This window comes from Procambarus clarkii, chromosome 49 (assembly GCF_040958095.1).
Source record: "Procambarus clarkii isolate CNS0578487 chromosome 49, FALCON_Pclarkii_2.0, whole genome shotgun sequence".
NCBI classification, from domain to species: domain Eukaryota; kingdom Metazoa; phylum Arthropoda; class Malacostraca; order Decapoda; family Cambaridae; genus Procambarus; species Procambarus clarkii.
In genome coordinates, this window is record NC_091198.1 from 13,749,225 (window position 1) to 13,771,878 (window position 22,654).

Sequence of the window (22,654 nt, forward strand, 5' to 3'; positions counted from 1 at the left end):
AGGCTAACCTACTTTCTGAGGTGCGCCCCATCTTACAACAACCCAAAGCTTGACGAGTATGACCTCCTACTGAAGACCATGCTGGAAAAAGTTGTTAACCTCTCTCTCAACGAATGCCAGTGGAAACAAGCCACTCTTCCTGTCAGGCTCGGTGGCTTGGGTGTCCGCACCGCCACCCAAATTGCAGTCCCAGCCTTCCTGTCTTCCTCCTCAGCATCAGATGACCTGGTTAAGGAAATTCTACCTGACACCCTGAGTGATGTAGCGGGGATACAGGACCCCCACTACACGGAATGTGACACGAAATGGGGTGCCATGACAGACCCAGCACTCAGACCAGCCATGCCGAAAGCCAAGAAACAATCCAGTTGGGACAGCCCCATTGTAGACAAAGAAGCCACAGCTTTGCTGGAAGCAGCAACAACCCCCAGTGATCGTGCACGCCTCACAGCTGTGCAGGCTCCCCATGCAGGGGACTTCCTTCTGGCAGTCCCTATGTCTGCGACAGGCACACGTCTTGATCCGCAGGAGCTCCGTATTGCAGTCGCTCTGCGCCTTGCTGCCCCTATCCACACTGTTCACAGGTGTATTTGCGGCGAGGCAGATGCTGACGAATATGGATTGCATGGCCTGCACTGTGGAAAATCGGGTGGTTGGCACACTAGACACGACGAAGTCAACGACATCATTAAAAGAAGCCTTGCCTCTGCTCAGTGTCCAGCGGAGAGAGAGCCCCGCAACCTACTGAACCGTGACTCTGTTAGCTTTGCCGGCCGACCAGACGGAATCACACTGCGTCCGTGGAAGGGTGGCAGGCAGTTAGCATGGGACTATACTTGCGTATCCACCCTGGCAACGACATACATCACCCTCTCTGCCGGCACGGCAGGAGCCGCAGCGACACACAGAGAAAAACAAAAGTCAGTCAAGTACAGGCAATTAGATCAAAGGTACAATTTCGTTCCAATAGGGTCTGAGACCCTAGGCCCATGGGGTGAGAGTGCAAGAAGGTTTCTTAAGGATCTTGGTTCCAAGCTCATTGACACCACAAGAGACCCTAGAGCAGCAAGTTTTCTCTTTCAGCGCCTCAGTGTCGCGATCCAGAGGGGAAATGCCCGCTGCATCCTCGGTTCCTGCCCGGCGTCGGAGGAGTTCGAGGAAATCTACAGCCTCTAGGAAGCGAACTTTTTCTTGTGTCCTCTTAATGTTCATTTTTTGTATGAAATCAGATATGTAACTGTATAACCTTGCATAATAAAGTGTACATCATAATAAAAAAAAAGGGGGTGGTAGGAGAAGTGAACACTCTTTCGCATTCAGAGTTAAATGTCAAGTTTTTCCCTGAGTGCTCTGTGTTCCCTTCTCTGAGGCTGTGGGTCCCTATAATTACACCAGTGGTGGTACCCCCCTATATATATATATATATATATATATAATTTATATATATATATATATATAATTTATATATATATATAATTTTAGTATATTTTGGTAGCAGTCTTTCCTGTAGACATATATTATTAAATATGACTGAAAAAGTGAGAATCGATCACATTAGTAAAAAAAGAGAAAAAAAAGTTGACTGCTTGGCTGTTGTCTCCTGTGGTCAAGTAAAAGGGAAAAACACGCAAAACAAATCGTATAAACAATGAAACTTTAATTGACTTTAACCCTTCAATTGCGCATCACATCATATGATGCTTTGACCGACGCAGTAAATTGCGCATCGCATCATGTGATGCTTTGGAGTACTATGCAAGATTTAAACGGCCCGCGGATACACGGGGTTCACCACACCTTCATTAGGACTTTTGTAAACAGACGCCATTTTTTAAATAAATCGTGGACCAAACTCCCAGGTGTTAGGGGCCTCAGTATTGAGTGAGCTACCAAGCCTGATGCACACAGCATGAGCTCACAGCACTGCTGTTCAGCTTGTGACCACAGCATCACCTAAAAATGCCATAATATACTTGTTCATGCTATTATGTAGCGATGATATTATTACAGAAGACCCCTGACTGTGATAAAACTGACCAGGGTTCTGATAATAGCAGGATTGTGGTGATATTTAGCGCTGTGCGCCATGGAGGGAGGCGATGTCTTCTGACTGTGTGTGGCCACCTTTTATTGACTGCACTCACCATACCAGCTTAGTGGTTCGCTATGGTGAACACAAATGTAGATACTTATATATAACGTGTGTATAGAGGGTATAAACAGCAAGAGTAGTAGGTTGGGAGCCGCCATTTTGGTGAGGGCGGTGGCGTCGTCTGCACGATATATCATGTTGCTTACTGGTTACCACGATGGTCTTTGGGCACCATACCAGTTTACTTGTACAAGTATGGTGAATAAAACAGGTAGATATTTATACATAATGTGTGTATATAGCGTAATAACACCACAAACAGTATTGTTGGAGGAGAAATATTAGTGCGTCTGGCCTTGAGGGCGGCAGCCATCAGCTGACTGTATGAGGTCCTACGTCTTTGTGCCTTTACTCACCATACAAGCTTAGATGTACAGTTGTGGTGAACAAAACATGTAAATACTTATATATAACGTCTGTATATAAAAGCAAAAACAGTATGGTGGGTGGAGAATGGTGGCAAGTCAGGTGAGGTGAGGGAGGGAGGGAGTGGCAGCCAGTGGCGGGCTGCCACTGTCTCCCACTGCCACTCAGCATACCAACTTAGTGGTTCGTTATGGTGAACACGAATGTAGATACTTATATATAGCGTCTGTATATAGTGAATAAAAGCAAAAACAGTATTGTGGGAGGAGAATGTGGGTGAGTCAGGTGACTTGAGGGAGGGCGTGAGTGGCTGGCTGGTACACGGCGGTCACTCCTCGTTACTTTTTGACTCATAATAGCAACTTTGTGGTTCGTTACAGTGAACAAAACATGCAGATATATAACTTGTGTATATAGTGTAATAACCGACAAAGTATTTGTTCACTGTTTGATGAACATAATTGAATCATCAATATGCACACTATATTTTTGAGTACAGCGATGATTCACTCATTTTATTATATAAATATATCACACTACACATTATTGAATAATATTACAGCAAAAAAGCTACGAAAAGTCAATCAGAGACATTGAAATAATTAGGTAATTATCTCCTTGTGGCAACTCCGGCCTGACAGCTGGCGATCAACAGACCGCCTGGGACCCACGCCGAGTCAGCGCCTGTTTTTTGCCAGACTTCCCTGCCCTATAGCGGGCAATATATGCCACTTACGATTTTTTTATTATTTTTCTCATGATCAGTGAACACAAATTAACAGATTAGTAAGAAAAAAGATTTTTTTTTTTTTTTGTATGCGCCTGTGGGTGTCAAATGGTATATAGCCATCCGCCATTTAAGGGTTAAACAAATATAAACAAAGATAATTCCTTGGCTATATACAGTGCGAATTAAACATAAATACAAAGACAAAACACAATATAAAATAAAATAATGGTTACGTTACTCTACAATGAACAAGACAAAAAATGAGTTAAAGGTGCTGAGAATATTGGCTGGCTGAAAACCTCCACTAATACACAGAGCGTATGCTAGATAGAAGTATCAACCTTGAGAGCACAGAATATTCTAAAGCCAACTGCTCGTGCACGCTTAGTCATAGGCTATGCAGATGGCGCTGAAGTCGAGTGGAGTCGCTGATTCACCAATGGGAATCGTGCTGGCTGGAAGTGGTAATTTGGTGATCGATGAGGGTGGTGCGCCGACAGCGAAGGGAGGGGGTTTGGAGAGCGAGTGTAGGGTACGTATTACCCCCCTGTAGAAACGTATTCTACTATATATATACTACTCTTGATTGCAGTATCTTGATGTTGTAGATGTACTGAAGTAACGTAATGTAGGAAAGAGCAGGCCAAATCTCTCTTGAAAGAGATTACCGTCACAATATATATATATATATAATGTATGTATGTGTTTCATTGAATATGACTGCATATTCTGTATTTACTATCTTCTGGTTTAGGGCTTCTATTCCTGTAACTATTATTCTTGCATCAAGGCTTAGTTGAAAGAGGATTTCTCCAAAACTCATGTTCGTTTTTCAAGGTGAAGAAAAAAGTGAATTACTATAGAATGTATTACACTTATTATACAATTGCCCAGCATTTCGAACCTACATGGTTCATTCTCAAGTGATAAGAAATTACAGATTTCATTAGATTTATACGATGGAGACCAAAGGCGTTGCTGGTATAAATCTAACATAGATTATATATCTCAATCCCAACCCGGGATCCTCTTCAGTAGTGAGCAAGAATGATGGCTGATGCTGCTTTTATGGCAGTAAGTCAGGTGTCCTTGGGAAATATTTTTTAATTTAAGCATTAAGTAATAACCTCCTTGTTATATAAAAATCTCCTTGATAAGCAATTATGTAACAAGGAGGTTATTACCTATTGCTTGACGCCATAAAAGCAGCATCACCCGTCATTCTTGCTCACTGCTGAAGGGGATCCCGAGTTAGGATTGAAATATATGGTCTACGTGTTTTCAAAATAGAAGGGTGTTATTTTCATTGATTATTGTACTATTACACTCCATTCTGATATTATGATTTACTCATAATAAGTTTTCTGTGGGGACCCCCGTCGGCTTCCCGTAGCTATCCAGGCTGATATGTAACTAATAGCTATTCTGGCATTAGTCAAAGTGCATGGAGTTTTTGCCTACTCCATCTACTTGACAAATTTTCACTCAACCAGCAGATATCAGAGCCAACAAGGAATGAAAATATTCTAGATCTGGTCTATACAAACAATGAAGACATAATCAGGGACATTACGATATCAGATACCACATACTCAGATCACAAGCTCATTGAAGTGGAAACTACTATCAATACTCAGAATAGACCTAAAACAATAATCAAGCAAGAGGGGTTATTCACTAAATTCAATTTTAACAATAAAAGGATAGGCTGGGAGACAATAAACAGGGAACTTACAAACATTCCATGGGAAACTGTTCTAAATAAAACAAGTCCTACAGAAGGAATAAAAAAACTGACTTCAGAAGCATATCAAATCTGTCTGAAACATGTTCGTTTGAGGAAAGCCAGAAAGAGGGCCAATGTAGAAAGAGAATGCAGACGACACTATAAAAGAAGGAAAAAATAACAGAAATGTTTAAGCAGACATGATTTTCCCTACAAAGAAGGAATAATTTAAATAGGGAGATTAAAGAAATCGAGTGGAAATTTAAACACTCATATCAGACTGAAGAAAGGCAGTTAGAACAGAAAGCAATTCAGAAAATAAAGAAAAATCCAAAATACTTATTCACATATGCAAAATCAAAAGCAAAAACCACTGCCACTATTTGACCTATTCGTACGAGTGAAGGTTCATACATGGAGGATGACAAAGAAATTAGTGAAATCCTAAAAAAAAAGCAGTATGAGGACATGTTTACCATTCCAATAAACAACATGAAAGTGGAAGATCCAGACAATTTCTTTATGCGTGATATCCAAACCCCTTTAAATATAACTGATATCAACACAAGAGTATTAGATTATGAAAGAGAAATTTAAAACATGACCTTGCACTCGGCTCTGGGTCCAGATTCATGGAATTCAATATTTATAAAGAAATGCAAAGTGCCGGTAGCACAGGCACTGAGTATAGTTTGGAAGAAGAGCTTGGACACGGGGGAGATACCAGATGCACTTAAAGTAGCAGACATAGCCCCTCTACACGAGGGAGAGAGCAAAGCATTGGCAAAGAATTATAGAGAAGTTGCACTAATGTCCCACATAACAAAAGTATTTGAGGGAATGATTAGGAGTCAGGTGTGACGGTGTCCCCCCCCCCCCCCCCCCTTATATTTCTCCCACGCCTGCTGTAAGAGTCATGTCCACTTTACCCGAGTGTTCCCCGGTAAAGACGGTCTCGGGGATTTTCCATTCCGGGGTATCGACGGAGGCATCCTGTTCCTCCAGCTGTGTTGTATGAGTCTGTCAGTGGGCTCCTTTCCTTAGTAATTTTCCAGCTGCCCCGGCTTTTTCTTGTGAGGCTGGAACTTTGAGGGGATGGCTCGGCCCCCGGGGCTTGCCAAGGAGGTTCCCGGGGTTGGGGAGGGGCTGACTTGGGGGAGTCTTGGGCCCTGTTGGACCCTGCCGGGGCTTTCTACCCTCTGAGCGGGGCTTGTGGTTAAAGGGAGTGGGGTTTTTCCTGTCCCCCATCTGCGTACGAGCTGTTGGGCGTCGGCCCTTCCCTGGGTTCAGATCCTTGTCCGTTCGGTTTCGTTTTATCGGTGGTATTCTTCTCCGTTTCTACCCCCTTTTCTCTGGGACGAGACTTCTCCGTCATGTCGGGGTCATGTTCCCCTCTTATTGGGGTTCTGCATGACTTTTGGTCTCGGGTGCAACTCTGTCTTTATGAGCCTTCGTGATTTTGTTAGTGCTTCTGTAGAATCTCAAGGGTTCGCGAAGGTCTTCGATTCTTCCCGCATTATTAGAACGTCTGTTGTCTTACGGTGAGGCTTATCTTGAGATGATTTCGGGGCTTTTAGTGTCCCCACGGCCCGGTCCTCGACCAGGCCTCCACCCTCAGGAAGCAGCCCGTGACAGCTGACTAACTCCCAGGTACCTATTTTACTGCTAGGTAACAGGGGCATAGGGTGAAAGAAACTCTGCCCATTGTTTCTCGCCGGCGCCCGGGATCGAGCCCGGGACCACAGGATCACAAGTCCGGTGTGCTGTCCGCTCGGCCGACCGGCTTACTTCCAGTCCTTTTTTGGACTCGTTGGTCCTCTTCCGTGCTGCTTCTTGGTTTTCGTTTTTTTTGTCATTGTATCTTCTCTCCGTGCTCTGTCTAGGCACTATTCCTTCAATACTCCTTGTTGTCGCCCTCCCCGACAACTCTGTTATTTGTTACAATAACAATAATTGCTCTGTTATTTGTTACATGGTGGGGCCACGTCTTTTATGGTCTTATTTTGGTCACTTATTCCTTGACTGTCTTGCAGTGCCTGGCTTAGCCCTTCCATATCCATTCGATTCTCTGTTTTCACCTTGTTGTCGAAAGGGATATAGGGGTTATCTTGAGGTTATCTTGAGTTGATTTCGGGGCTTTAGTGTCCCCGCGGCCCGGTCCTTGACCAGGCCTCCACCCCTAGGAAGCAGCCCGTGACAGCTGACTAACACCCAGGTACCTATTTACTGCTAGGTAACAGGGGCATTCAGGGTGAAAGAAACTTTGCCCATTTGATTCTGCCTCGTGCGGGAATCGAACCCGGGCCACAGAATTACGAATCCTGCGCGCTATCCACCAGGCTACGAGGCCCCCCCTCGGTTCTAGATAGGTGGGGTGGTTCTAGATAGAAAACTGTCACCTGAGGACCACATTAAGAACATTGTGCGAGGAGCCTATGCTACACTTTCTAACTTCAGAATTGCTTTTAAATACATGGATGGAGAAATACTAGAGAAATTGTTCACGACTTTTGTTCGACCAAAGCTGGAATATGCAGCGGTTGTAAGGTGCCCATATCTTAAGAAGCACATCAACAAACTGGAAAAGGTGCAAAGGCATGCCACTAAGTGGCTCCCAGAACTGAAGGACAAGAGCTAGGAGGAGAGGTTAGAGGCATTAAATATGCCAAAACTAGAAGATAGAAGAAAAAGAGGTGATATGATCACTACATTCAAAATAGTAACAGGAATCGATAAAACTGATAGGGAAGAATTCCTGAGACCCAGAACTTCAAGAACAAGATTTAAACTAATGAAACAAAGCTGCTGGAGAAATATAAGAAAATTCACTTTTGTAAACAGAGTGGTAGACGGTTGGAATAAGTTAGGCGAAAAGGTGGTGGAGGCCAAAACCGTCAGTAATTTCAAAGCATTATATGACAGAGTGCTGGGGAGACGGGACACCACGAGCGTAGCTCTCATCCTGTAACTACACTTAGGTAATTACCTAGTTGTCCTTGAGGGGGATTGACCTTTGGCTCTTCAGTTCCGCCTTCTTGAGATGATTTCGGGGCTTTTAGTGTCCCCGTGGCCCGGTCCTCGACCAGGCCTCCACCCCCAGGAAGCAGCCCGTGACAGCTGACTAACACCCAGGTACCTATTTTACTGCTAGGTAACAGGGGCATAGGGTGAAAGAAACTTTGCCCATTTGTTTCTGCCTCGTGCGGGAATCGAACCCGCGCCACAGAATTACGTGTCCTGCGCGCTATCCACCAGGCTACGAGGCCTCTCGACTGTCAATCGCCTGTCATCGACATAGTCTTTGTGTGTTGTTGGTCCTGTCCTTTTCATTCTCGTTGCTGCCTGTCTTCCTCGTTCTTCATCTTCCTTCTACGCTCTTGTCCCTAGCTGCTGGTGCTGGGGCAGTTTTTCTAGTCTGTAGTCTGTATGGCTTGTTATATTATATCCAATTCAGGTCATTTGACCTGCAGGGTAATATGTGAGGGGTAGTTGGGTTGTTTTGCGTGTAGGTTACTCATCAGGGTTTGACGTCTGTGAGAAGCCCTTAAGAAGTTAGTTTGTACTTGTTTGTACTCACCTAGTTGTGCTTGCAGGGGTTGAGCTTTGTCTCTTTGTGTTGTGATAACTAAGTGTCACGGAATGTAATACTGTAGTTGTAATGTTACCTTGCCCCTCTCTTTACACATTGTTATGTGGTTTAGTATGTGCTTCTTGGCTCTCCTACTGTTAGGTTGGGGTTGGTCCATGTTCAGTTCCCTGCTTTTGAACTGCCCCTATGTTTGGTTCTTTCCTGGCTTGCCAGGTTTGAGTTCCTGGTTTCCTGGCTTAACCCTGCTAGTTGGCATTTTCCGGATCTCGCGGTGTTACTTCTCATGAGTCTCGCATCGGAACCGCGGTGTCTCTGATCTCCTGGCGAGCTCGCTAGCATTGGGAAGTTTTCTGTACGGCAGACGTTCCTTCTCATTCCTTGCTGGCTTGGGTTCCGGCTCTGCTTGCTCGTTAGTCACACCCGAGGTTTTCCCGCAGCTCCGCCTCTTCCTATGCTCGATCGGTCCATGGAGGGGCTGGTTCGGTTCTGCCTCGAGTATCTCACCATCTATTGGTGGTCAGGTGGGTTCGTTGATGGTGTCCCACCTGCGTGCTTCGTCTTGGCGGTGGTGTGAGGTTTTCTTTGGTGGTCCTTCCTTTTTCTTTCTGTCCCTTCGTCAGTTTGCTATGTTTTCTTGGCATGGTCTGGTCCTTCTCTTGTAGAGGCTTAGGGCTGTCATCTTGCCACATACTGTCGCCTTGTCTTGTGCGGCACTGGCGGAGCCGCTCTGGGTTGCGTCAGTTTTGGAATTGCCTCTGCACTGCTTCGCGATCCGACTCTGGCATGGTTCATCTCCGGCCTGCTTTTGCGTCGCTTGAGCCGTCCTGGTTCTTGGATTGCTTGCTCTTTTCTCTTCTTCTCGGTTTGTTGTGGCCCCTTCGGTTCCGAGTTGTTTTCCGAGGCTCTTTTCTTGTTGGAGCCTTCTTTTCTTGTTCTTTCTTGTTTTCCTCTGGGGGTCGGGTCGAAGTGCTTCATGCCCTCCTCTGGCACCTGGATTTTGGCTCTAATGGTTCTCCTGATAGGGTTGTCCTGATTGTGCCATAGGCACAATCAGAGAACACTGTATAAACATCAGAGGTCCACGGTTGTTCAACACCCTCCCAGTGAGCATAAGAAATATTGCCGGAACAACCGTGGACATCTTCAAGAGGAAACTAGATTGTTTCCTCAAAGGAGTGCCGAACCAACTGGGCTATGGTAGGTATGTGGGCCTGCGGGCCGCTCCAAGCAACAGCCTAGTGGACCAAACTCTCACAAGTCAAGCCTAGCCTCGGGCCGGGCTTGGGGAGTAAAAGAACTCCCAGAACCCCATCAACCAGGTAACCAGGTATCAACCCGGCGGGTCGGGTTTGGCTTCGTCGGCTGTTCTGGTTCCTTCGGGGTCACCCTTTCTGCCTCTCGCAATCGCTGGGTTCGACCCCCGGGTGCCTTGCGTCGGCTGCTGTGTCGCTGGTTTCCTCTTCGGGTTTTTTGGGGTTCAGTGCTTTGGGACCTACCCAAGCCCTTGCACGATGTGTACACGGATGCATCATCTCTCGGTTGGGGCTTTGTGACCAGTGCTCACCACGGCCTGGTGACCAGTGCTCACCACGGCCTGGTGAGCACTGGTCACAGAGTTGATCCGGTTGGGGTTCGTCCTTCCGTGGAGCTCACAGCACGATGCGGGAATTCGCGTCGGTGTTGATTGCTCTACGGAGGATTCGGGTCACCCGCGGATCGACGATTCGGCTCCATTTGGACTGCACTCCGGTGGTGGTTCGATGCAGTCCTTGTCTCTTTGGCGTTGGTCGCTTCGGGTGGCTAGTCTGCTGAGTTCTCGGGGTTTGGCTCTCCTGGCAGTTCACGTGCAGGGAGTGTCCAATGTCTTGGCCGACGGCCTGTCGCAATTCGTTCCCCTCTCCACTGAGTGGATGGTCAACAACACTTCCTTCCGTTGGCTTTGCCAGACGTTCGGGCGCCCTGAGGTGGACCTCTTCGCGTCGGCGGGATCGAGGCGCCTTCCCGTGTATGCAGCGCCCTTCCTTGATAGCGAGGCCGTCGGGGTCGATGCCTTTCGGCTGGACTGGTCGAGGTGGGGGTTCCTGTACCTCTTATCACCGGTGCAGCTGTTGCTCCAGGTCCTGACTCTCTTGGAGACTTACCAGGGGAGAGTTGTCCTTCTGGCCCTTTGGTGGCTGGCCCAGCCTTGGTTTCAGGCGCTGCTTGCCCGGTGTCCGAACCTGAGGGTTTTCCCGCGGCTCTGCCTCTTTCAGCAGATCGGGCCAGTGCGTCACGTGGCTGGTTCGATCTTCTCCTCGAATCTATCATCATCTCTATGGTGCTCAGGTAGCCTCCTTGTTGGTGTCCCACCTGAGGGCTTCTTCTCGGCGGCAGTATGAAGTTTCCTGGCGGTTCTTCTGTTTCTTTTTGCGTCTTCATCGTGTTAGTTCAATGTCTGTTAGGATGGTCTTGTCCTTTCTCTCTTGGTTGTTTCAGGACTATCATCTTACGCCTAACACTGTCGCCTCGTATCGTGCGGCGCTGGCGGAGCCGCTTCAGCTTGCCTTCGGTATCGATGTTACGTCTGCGCCACCTGAGCCGTTCTGGTCTTTGGACAGTGTGTTCGCTTACCTTTCGTCTCCTTGTTTTGTTGTGGTCCCTTCGGTCCTGGATTGTTTCTCCAAGGCTCTTTTCTTGTTGGCATTAACCTCTGGAGGTTGGGTTGAGGAGCTTCATGCTCTCCTACGGCACAGGGGTTTCTGCTCTTTCGGTCATGGAGATTGTTTTGTTCGCTTGCAGCCGTCTCCTTTTCTGGAGAAGAATGAGACTGCTGTGTTCCGGAGGGGTCGATGGGTGGTTGATGCTTGGTTGGTACGGCCGGGGGTGCATCATGCTTTGTGTCCAGTTGCGGCTCTTCGCCGTTATTTGCGTGCTTTGAGTTGATCCGGTTTCCCTTCTTTCCTGTTTGCGGGTTTGGGTCTCCCAGGTCGTTCGCAGGGTTATCAAATCCAGCTAGCCTGTGGTCTATCCCTGTGCCCATGACGTCCGTAAGTTCGCGGCTCTTGCTGCCGTCTTTGGGAATATGTCTTGGTCTGATATTCGGGCGCGGGGTTTTTGGCGGTCAAACAGGGTCCTGGCTGCTCGTTACCTCGTGAATGTCCCTGGGCCCCGTCGGGCCTGTATTGCTTTGGGTCGGTGGTTGCACCCACTTGTCTCGACTTCGAGTTGAGGAGTGAGCAATGACTGCCTCCCGGGTAAGTCTCTCTTTTCTTCCGTCTGTGGGTAGTTAGCTCTGGGGAGCTGACCGGGCTCCCCCCAGAAAACCAGCATTGAATGTAATGAAACACCATTTTCTGGGTGAGTCCCGGAGGCTCCCCGACATCCCTCCCTCCCTCTGGTCGGCGGTTTTTCGTGTTTTTGACATCCAGCCTCAGAACTGAGGTGTGGGTAGCCTGCGTGAAGGGTTTGGAGCTCCCCCTTCCCCCTCCCGGGAAGGGGGGAGCTGTGCAGACAGTGGCACGGCAACGTGTGACGTCATACTAGTTAGCTCGTTTTCTGTTGGGGAGTTCTATCCACTAGTTTGGCTTTTGGTAGCAATTTTAACCAGAATAGGGGTTTGTTTTGGGGCGCTTATCTTTCTGGGTGCCTGATCCGGTCGATGGCAGACATAGAATGCTTCCAACTACACGGGGGTTTCTATAGGCCATTGCTCCCCTTGCCTCTCTGAGGGGAGGGCCTGGTTCTGGCCATGGTCCCCGGTAGGCCTAAGAACTCCATACACATGCCAAAGTCTGACATTAGCATATCAGCCTGGGATAGCTCCGGGGAGCCTCCGGGATTCGCCCAGAAAATGGTGTTTCATTACATTCAACGCTGGTTTTTTTCACAGATTACCATAATGATTGCATGTGATATTTAAACTAAATACAGTTTTTGTGGCTGATGTACAGGTCACAAACTTAGATATTTACTCCTGTTACAGATTCCGCTGCATAGTGCCATATCCTCCAAACAGTGAATATGAACTAGAGTTGCAGCTGGGTGATATAATTTATGTCCACAAGAAACGAGACGATGGTTGGTATAAAGGAACTCTTCAGCGGACGGGCAAGACTGGTCTTTTTCCTGCTAGTTTTGTTGACTCATGTTAGCTGAAATAAGTGCCAGCAAAAACTTATGTTAGTAAGCGAACTCCATAAAAAGTATTTGTGCTGATTCTTGGTCTTCATAGAGTAACTATAATGTATAGCTAAGCTTTTCTAGCAGACGTAATGGATGTTTGGAAGATTTTGATACTTTTGTAGCTGCATGAAATCATGAAAATAACCCATTTATGAGAATAATTGTGGCTCCTGTGATGTAGAGTTATGTTATGTCATGCTGATCAGCATGACATCTTGGTGATCATTTATAGTGTCTCTCATCAGTTGAAACATGATATCATATTCTGTATGCAGTGTTTATTTGGTCTGCTTCAGCTATATATTTGTTATAATTAGTAATTTTTGGATTATTCAAATCACTTTGGTTAAAGAGTGGACTAAGCTATCTAGAACTTAATATAATCTCTTATAATAAATTGCTGAAAAGAGCTATTATTCTTAGGCCTCTATTTACAAAAAATGTGTAGTACCTTATAAGCAAGTAATTGTTACTAAAACGTACTAAGGTGTACATTTGTGGTGTTGTGAGCTGATGGTGCTGTGTTAGTGTGTGTAGTTGGTGGGTCAGTTAGTGTTGAAGGGTGTGAACTTCAATTTGGTATTTTGTATTCAAGGATTGGTGATATGTTGATGCTCAGATCTGCCATTTTTAGATTAACCTAAGTGTTCATGAAGCCTATTATCAGCTGCAGGAAGTGATAAGTTCCTAATTGTTACTTAAAGGAAAGCTATTGAGCAAAACTTTGCTTGCTCTGTATTTTCTTCAGCTATTACTGCTAGCCACTATATCAAAGAACAAATCAAAGAAAATTAAATGAATCCATATATCTGTGGACTGGCAAAGCTAAGTCAAGGTTTATTGAGTATTTAAAATTCACAATTTGTAGTTTTGTTTTAAATACAGTATACACACAATATTTAATGACTACTAAGGCCTGAGAGATGTCAATGGATGTGAGTTGTCTTGTAAGATCTTAGAGAAGCTTGGTTAAGAACAAAAGATTTAAAGGAACTGCAGACTGCGTATTGGCCCGTACGAGACAGCTCCTATTTATGTCCAATCAAACTCATTCATCTATATGTCTAACGTACATTTGAAACAATCAAGTGATGCTATGTCTATTATGTTATCTGGCTTAAGTATGGATCTTTATATTTCTGGACTGTTTTTTTTAATGTGCATCAAAATTATATTCATGAGTCACATATATTACATAAACAAAAAAGACTAATGACATAACTTATAGTTGTATAACACAAACTATTTGTATTTCATGAGTGGCCATGATTAACACATTTTAAGAATGTAAAGTTGTGATTTATTTATCTTGATCAACGTGTAAGTAGCTCTGATGAAGACGGAACAAATGACTTCATGTGACTACCGTACTCTACAGTAACGATTTAAGATAAGAAGAAACTTTAGACTGAACATACCAGTAGAAAGCAAGGTGTTGCCTCAGGCTGACAGGTTTTATATTAATATTACTGCAGGTGTTTATGCCAGTTGTGTGTGGAGGTGTTTGTGCCAGTTGTGAGTGGAGGTGTTTGTGCCAGTTGTGAGTACAGGTGTTTGTGCCAGTTGTAAGTGGAGGTGTTTGTGCCAGTTGTGAGTACAGGTGTTTGTGTCAGTTGTGAGTACAGGTGTTTGTGCCAGTTGTGAGTACAGGTGTTTGTGCCAGTTGTAAATGCTGGTGTTTATGCCAGTTGTGAGTGGAGGTGTTTGTGCCAGTTGTGACTGAAGGTGTTTGTGCCAGTTGTGAGTGGAGGTGTTTGTGCCAGTTGTGAGTACAGGTGTTTGTGCCAGTTGTGAGTACAGGTGTTTTTGCCAGTTGTAAGTGGAGGTGTTTGTGCCAGTTGTGAGTACAGGTGTTTGTGCCAGTTGTGAGTACAGGTGTTTGTGCCAGTTGTGAGTACAGGTGTTTGTGCCAGTTGTGAGTGGAGGTGTTTGTGTCAGTTGTGAGTACAGGTGTTTGTGCCAGTTGTGAGTGCAGGTGTTTATGCCAGTTGTGAGTGGAGGTGTTTGTGCCAGTTGTGAGTGGAGGTGTTTGTGCCAGTTGTGAGTACAGGTGTTTGTGCCAGTTGTGAGTACAGGTGTTTGTGCCAGTTGTAAGTGGAGGTGTTTGTGCCAGTTGTGAGTACAGGTGTTTGTGCCAGTTGTGAGTACAGGTGTTTGTGCCAGTTGTGAGTACAGGTGTTTGTGCCAGTTGTGAGTGGAGGTGTTTGTGTCAGTTGTGAGTACAGGTGTTTGTGTCAGTTGTGAGTACAGGTGTTTGTGCCAGTTGTGAGTACAGGTGTTTGTGCCAGTTGTGAGTGCAGGTGTTTATGCCAGTTGTGAGTATAGGTGTTTGTGCCAGTTGTGAGTACAGGTGTTTGTGTCAGTTGTGAGTACAGGTGTTTGTGTCAGTTGTGAGTGCAGGTGTTTATGCCAGTTGTGAGTGGAGGTGTTTATGTCAGTTGTGAGTGCAGGTGTTTATGCCAGTTGTGAGTGCAGGTGTTTATGCCAGTTGTGAGTGCAGGTGTTTATGCCAGTTGTGAGTGCAGGTGTTTATGCCAGTTGTGAGTGCAGGTGTTTATGCCAGTTGTGAGTGCAGGTGTTTATGCCAGTTGTGAGTGCAGGTGTTTATGCCAGTTGTGAGTACAGGTGTTTATGCCAGTTGTGAGTACAGGTGTTTATGCCAGTTGTGAGTGCAGGTGTTTATGCCAGTTGTGAGTGCAGGTGTTTATGCCAGTTGTGAGTACAGGTGTTTATGCCAGTTGTGAGTGCAGGTGTTTATGCCAGTTGTGAGTGCAGGTGTTTATGCCAGTTGTGAGTGCAGGTGTTTATGCCAGTTGTGAGTGCAGGTGTTTATGCCAGTTATGAGTGCAGGTGTTTATGCCAGTTGTGAGTGCAGGTGTTTATGCCAGTTGTGAGTGCAGGTGTTTTATTTGCCATTATTTTATGAGCAAGATAATTGTTTTTATTAATATATAAATTTAAGGTCCCAATAATTTTTGTCTGTTGAGAATACCGAAAGCAAATGTAGTCATGACATATTTGATAAGAATTTTGTGACACTTTCATGTGTGTTTATTCATTTTTCAGGTTTTATATTTAACTAACAAGATTTATATTTGCTATTTGTAAAGCCCGGCTTCTTATGATTTAAATTCAAGACTAATTTAAGGATTTAGATGTAGTACAGTTTTTGAAACTTTATGAATTGTGTATTTTGTAATGAGTGATGAATGTGTTGGCTTTGTTTAACTAGAGAACAATGTGACTCTACATGCACCTTCCACATTACTAAGTTCAAATATTTATGGCTTAGAACTATGAAAACTAGAATGTGTATTTTGTTTTTAACAAATATAGAACAGACTGCCTAATATACACCAGCAAAGGGAATGTCTTCCTCTTCTCCACAAAAGTTACCAAAAGGTAGTGGACACAAAATTTTTAAGATAAAATATGTTCTTTTAACTTACATAAAGTAGAATACTGCCCTTGCAACACAAGTACCAACAACACACAACATTCATTCATTCACTCATTCATTCATTCATTCATGCAGGCATTCATGCATACATATATACATGTATAAATAATGTGTGTATATGTATACACACACATACATAAATGTATACTGTGTGTATGCCATAACCATTTAAAAATGGGAAACTTCATATTACAAAAACTATATGGAAGACAAGACACTACTATATGCTATACTGTATTTAGGTACAGTATATATACCCTTGGGTAATTGTATACTCATACAAATTAAATAGATTTAGACATGCTATAAAATGGGCCCCTTGGACCTAAAGTACAAGAGCGAGGAGAGAGAGAGAGAATGTTAAATATACCAAAACCAGTAGATAAGAAAAAGCCGATAACACCTCATGCAAAATTGTGACAGAAAAACAAAATTGACATAGTAAATTTGCTTTACAATTATATCTCAAGGCTGATAAATTGTATGAAATAAATTGGTTTAAAAGAATCAAACTTTTTGTTAGGTCTGGTGTGGTTCTGTAGTAGACAGTTGAGTGTTGATGGGTTTCCAGCCGTAGTGGTGTTGCCTCGGAAGCTTTCGAAGACGGCACGGACAATGAAATCGTCTTTACCATACCCGTCTTCCAGCAACAAATTCCTTACTGGGATTTCTACGCTATCATTCGTAATGTAATCCACAACCTCTGGGAAGGGGGGAGAGATCTGGTTACTAACTGCTCACCAGAAATCCTGCACTTAACAAATGTGACCTATCACTGAAATTCTTCCTGTCACTGAAATAAAAAGTGTATATAATATATACGACTATAAAAAATATATATATAGAGTACAGACAATGCTATACTGTATTATCATCTTGGCATGGCACTTACTCTTTAACAGTTTTATTGGCAAAACAGAAGTTTGAATTTCATAAACCAGTAGAGTGTGTAGAGAATGATCATCACATTATTGAAAAAAAACAGTATTATGAAAATAATTATTTAAATCCAGTGAAAATTGTGACTAAAAAAACTGGATGAATTGATTACTATTTAGTATAGGGTTCCCCAAAGTTATCCTTGTCATTCATAGCCTTTATTTAAAAAAGTTATTAAAATTGTGAGGCAGAGAGAGTGAAGACTAATGCATTGCTTGCCTTTCCAGTAATACGTTAAGTTTATCTCCTTGTCCAGTATGCTACCATAAATAGTGTTTTTACTGGTTCTTCTTCACCTACTCCACATACACACACACATTAACATCACCGTATATCTTCATTACAAGGCCATTATTGACTACCCATACATGTCTCCCATTTTCATACTTTACTCCTCCAATTATAATAATAGTGTGATCACACACAAGTTACAGCTAACCATATAAATACAGTATACGTAAACTTGGCAGGTTCCTTTATAGTACGCACAGCCTTTTTGAGGCAAATTTAATTGCACTACATTTCAATTGCAATATAATGACTGATCAAAGTTTGAGATTCCTTATACATAAAGACCAACATTCACCAAGATAAAATGCATTAAAATAAGTCACATTAAATTGTTACAAATCAATTTTAAGTTGACATTTTGACCTCTACCAATTATGAGTACAATATTATTATACATAATTTGATTGATACCCAAAATATATGGGCAACTGTTGTGTTATAATTTGTTTCATATTTAGTTTATTTTTGTGTAATTTACATAAAGAAATTTAACAAAAAAAAAAAAAAAAAAATGGATTTACATTGGCGAGGTAAATCATTTATAAACTGTATACAAATATTTAAAAATAAATTATCAGCGTAAATTATATGTATTAGTGTACTTTACTAGAATGTTAAGGGGTTTGGTTTGCCATTGTTGGGGACAGGAAAGGTACTTGGTATATTGAGATACCCTTGGCCAGCTGACTGACCTTTGAGATGCAACCCACTACAGTCTACAAATATCCAGGTACTCATTTACTGCTAGACAAACACACACGCACACACATTGGGATGTAAGGAAACACTTCCAAACATCTCGCCTCACTTGACAATTGATTCCCAGACCAAACTGTTGTAAGACAACGTCACTGAAAAGTAAAATGTGTTGGATAAAAATAAGCATTGTTTAATAGTAAAGGTTTAGTTGTCTTTTGAATTTGGGTTATACAGAATATTTATATAGAATTTCAAGTACCCGGTAGTTCTGTATAGTAAAATGAATGAAAAAATATGCATTTGTTGCATCGAATAGTCAGATATTTTATAATCACAAAAATGTCATGGTTTTCTCTGTACGGTACTTTAATATTTAATATTATTGGTTGTCACTATTTAAAATTATTTTATTCGGGATTTGAATACTCCATCAGCTAAAATGAACAGTGCTCTATAACCACACCAACTTGTTACTTTCTTTTGATAATTACTTATTTGAATACTAAGTCACTTTGAATAAGTTGAACTATCACCAAGTACATTTTCCCATTCGCCAAAATTGGTAGGCCTTCCGTACATTATTGTGTTTACAGTCTGAACACACTAGTTGCCAGTCGTAACAATACGCGGCCATTATACTTCTCTTTATGTACCACTTCCTGCTTCTTCCCATTCAAATAATGTACAGTACATAGAAACTGCCCCTCTGTGAACTTTCAAACTTTGATCTTGCTTATATTAATATTATATTAATTCATATGCTTCATAATTAGTCATCCTCAGATTGGGAATTCATATTGGTAATAACTTTTATTTTTTGTTTTATCAAGTGGTCATAGTAATATCTTTAAGTTGATTTGAAATATTTGAACAAGTGAAGGATACGTGACTTTACAAACGATTCTTGTTGCAACAAGTACTGTACACAAAACTTTAACACACACACACTACCACATGTCTGTATGTCTGTAATTTAGATTCTTGAGTTTAAGTTGGTAATACTGTATATACATTGGTCATTGGTCAGTATTATTATCTTTCTTTCTCGGTATTGCCACATCTGATTATTATTATTATTATTATTATTATTATTATTATTATTATTATTACTATATTATTATTATAATTATTACTATATTATTATTATAATTATTATTACTGTATTATGATTTATTATTATAATAATAATAATTATTATTATTATTATTATTATTTTTATGGGTGCTATTGTAGTTATTCCCAGTATGAATACCTTATTGTTTCATCTTTTCTTGCGTTTCCATTCAATGTTATAAGAATAGCTGTGGGAAGTGTTGGTACCACCTCCTTGATGATGGCTCCATGGGTCACGCTAACACTGGAACAATCACATCAAACATTGATACAGCGTAAAAGTCACACATTGTACTGACTTGAAACTTCATTAAATTTTGAGCCAAAACATATGGGTGCTATTGAAATTAAGCTTTGCCGATTTGAAACCTACATTTATGTACAGGGATTATCATTACATTGAACTTGCTTTTGTTATTGAATATGTACCCAAGTATCATTTTATTTTTGTTTAGTTCTTAGAAGAGAAATGAGAGATTATCATCACAAAGTGTGGTTGTCATCCCTTGCCTTACTACCAAAACAACAACACAACTTGCCCACCAACACCCCCCATCCCCTTAACACTTTCGCGCTCTCGGCGCTCAAAAAAAAACAATACCCCAGATGCTTTCGGCACTTCGCGCGCCTACGCGGTAAGACCGAAAAGTGTACACTCTTTTGACTGTCCTGACAATAATTGAAGGCGCACGTATTTAAATTTGGTATCACTGTGTTCACAATGAAATTGTCTATAAGAGCATACCTATAAAATGCCGCCCAAGCATAAGGAGTATCAACACCAAATAAAAAACTATGCAGATCACTCGCCGAGAGCGCCAAATAGCAACAAAATGTTTCCACTCTCTTAATGGTTGCGAAGCCTACAGTTGTCCTACATCGCTAATTTTGGTATCATTGGAATCGCAATAAAATTCTCTACACGGACATATGCATATGAATGTTTAATATAGGTAATTGCCCACCCGCAAGAGTGTGTGAAGTGGAGAGTAGTTAGCCGCGAGCGCACTGGCGAAAACACGGGGGAAATCATGCTTGGAAAGTTTATACGTTTCCTGACCCTACTTTTCTATGTACGTATTTCTTTTTTATACCAATGTGTTCGCAATAAAATTTTCTATAAGATGAACTGTATAACATTTGTACAAAGCATGTGTAAGAGAAGCGCCAAATATAGAACCACGTCGCTCAGTATGCGTTCGCGGCAGAAACGAACGCATTGTTTTCGTTCGTTTGATGTTTGTCATGTTTATACTTGTTGAAACATTTTATAATTTGTATGACAGTGATCAGTAAAATTCCCTACACAGACATATACATAACACATACAAATTTTTCCCACGTGTTGGATATATCAACGGCTAAAGGGAACCCACTGCCACACGCTCGCCACACCCCCAAACATACTTTGTGTATTTTTTTTTTACTCATAGACGTTTATGTGATATAATATTCATTCTGGTACCAAAACATTCGCAAATAAATTCTCTACAAAACAAAAGTATCCCCATCCATTTCGGTTAAAAAATGGAATTTATAGAAATATTTTTTCGATGGACGAGAAAAGTAGGCTGTTATGCGGAATCGTAAGAGAAAACGGCGACGAGTTATCTCTAATCTAAAGCGCGAAAGTGTTAACACCACTATTCTCCCCAGCTCCCCACTGCCTCCAGATGGCTACCCAGTGACCCCCCCAACCCCCCCCAATAACTGACTCATAACTTTGAACTCCTAACCTTTCCCTCAACAGTTCCTAACCTCATTGTCCTCCCATTTTCCCTTCAAGATTTCCTTCCGCCTATAACCTCCAATCCCAGCCAGGCAGTTGTTGCACCACCAACCATATGCGTACTGAACCTCCCCCCTCCCCCCCCCCAACACACCCACCCACCCACCCCACCTACACACACACACACACACACACACCTTGAGAAGGTGGTGGAGGCCAAGACCATCAGTAGTTTCAAAGCGTTATATGACAAAGAGTGCTGGGAAGACGGGACACCACGAGAGTAGCTCTCATCCTGTAACTACACTTAGGTAATTACACACACGCACGTGCGAGCGAAGGTGGTGGAGGCCAAAACCATCAGTAGTTTTATTGCGTTGTATGGCAGAGTACAGGGAAGACGGGTCACCACGAGCGTAGTTCTCATCCTGTAACTACACTTAGGTGATTACACACACAGCTGCTACACTACCACCAACTATATGCCTACTGTACCCACACCAAAATAAGAATGATTTTGAGGGTAGTGAAGCCCCACTTTCTGAGCCAGTTCCTCGGATGCTCCCTGAGCCAGAGCGATTTGTACCCCAGGATAATGCCACTAGGCTAGTCTCATGTGACCTTTATTAAAAGTCTCATAAGAATGTTTGCTAAAAGTATTATCAGTGAAGGATTAGTAAGGAAAACAATGCCAAGTTTATCTCGGGTCATCATCTGCTCTGGCATGCAGTAGGGATCAGTACCCTCCAGCCCCCCACCCCCCACCCCTTCCTCCCTCCCACTTCAAATGCTAATTAGCAACATTAGAAACTAATTACCACTTTGGAACTAGAGTATAATTATTGCCAAAGCTTTCTGCCACCACCACTTGGTGGTGGCACTCCACTACCAGATATCACAAAGGTACCTGCTGGCAACCCACATTACCAAACATATACATACAGTATATACATATATAACAAATGTATGCATGCATATATGCAAATGTACACATGCATACATTCACATAGTATGCATATCTGTATGTAACCTATATTTCTAAGAAATGTGCAATTTGAAAATTCAATTATACTGAAAATAAAATATTGAGTTTTTATGGTAAATCATTGTAGTGTGTATTTGTAATTTATTTTGTATAGTTCTATTTTTAAGGAAATAAATAAACTATAAATTATTAGATATAATAAAACAAAAATATTAATTGGCAAGTAATGTTTAGTTACTATTTTAAGTATTACTGACACGTGCAATCCTTAGGTCGGGCTTCTGGGAAATTGAAATTATGGCTTAGATTTATATTTTTTTAATTGGTGTTGAATGAATGTTGTACATTAATTTTGTGTTTTTTAATGTGTATTTTAGCAAACTGTTTAATGCTATTATTTTTTAGTATTTGTAATACCTCAAGGTGTAGGAATTCAATTAAGAATGGTCTGTGGCAATGATAGCATTGTTAATCCACAGTGAGGTGAGGGGTTGTGGGGTACAGTTGATTCACAAGCAAACGGTTCCAAAGCAAGATAGAGACGTTGGGGGGCTCATTTTCTTTCACTAAATGCCTCTCTTCACCTAGCAGTGAAATAAGCAGGTGACAGTTGAGTCAGGTGTTGTGGGTTGCATCCTGGGGAAAGTCAGCAGTTAGCCTATAGGGACTTTGACAAGCCTAACAGCCTTTTTGTCCCTTACAAAGAGGGCCTAG

At 42.5% G+C, this 22,654-nt stretch overlaps 1 protein-coding gene across 10 annotated transcripts in view; it reads left to right on the plus strand.

The window, feature by feature from the left end:
* The window catches only part of POSH (Plenty of SH3s), a 245,347-nt gene that overhangs the window by 222,561 nt on the left and 132 nt on the right, over window positions 1–22,654 (plus strand). For 9 of the 10 annotated variants that reach the window (XM_045750320.2, XM_045750322.2, XM_045750321.2 and 6 more), the window contains one exon: window positions 12,525–22,654. This exon is cut by the window's right edge and continues 132 nt beyond it. In XM_045750320.2, coding sequence (XP_045606276.1) covers window positions 12,525–12,693 — 169 coding nt within the window. In that variant the 3' untranslated portion in view covers window positions 12,694–22,654. Of the gene's footprint in view, window positions 1–12,505 lie in introns of all 10 variants that reach the window. The other variant, XM_069302999.1, reaches the window with a different exon arrangement.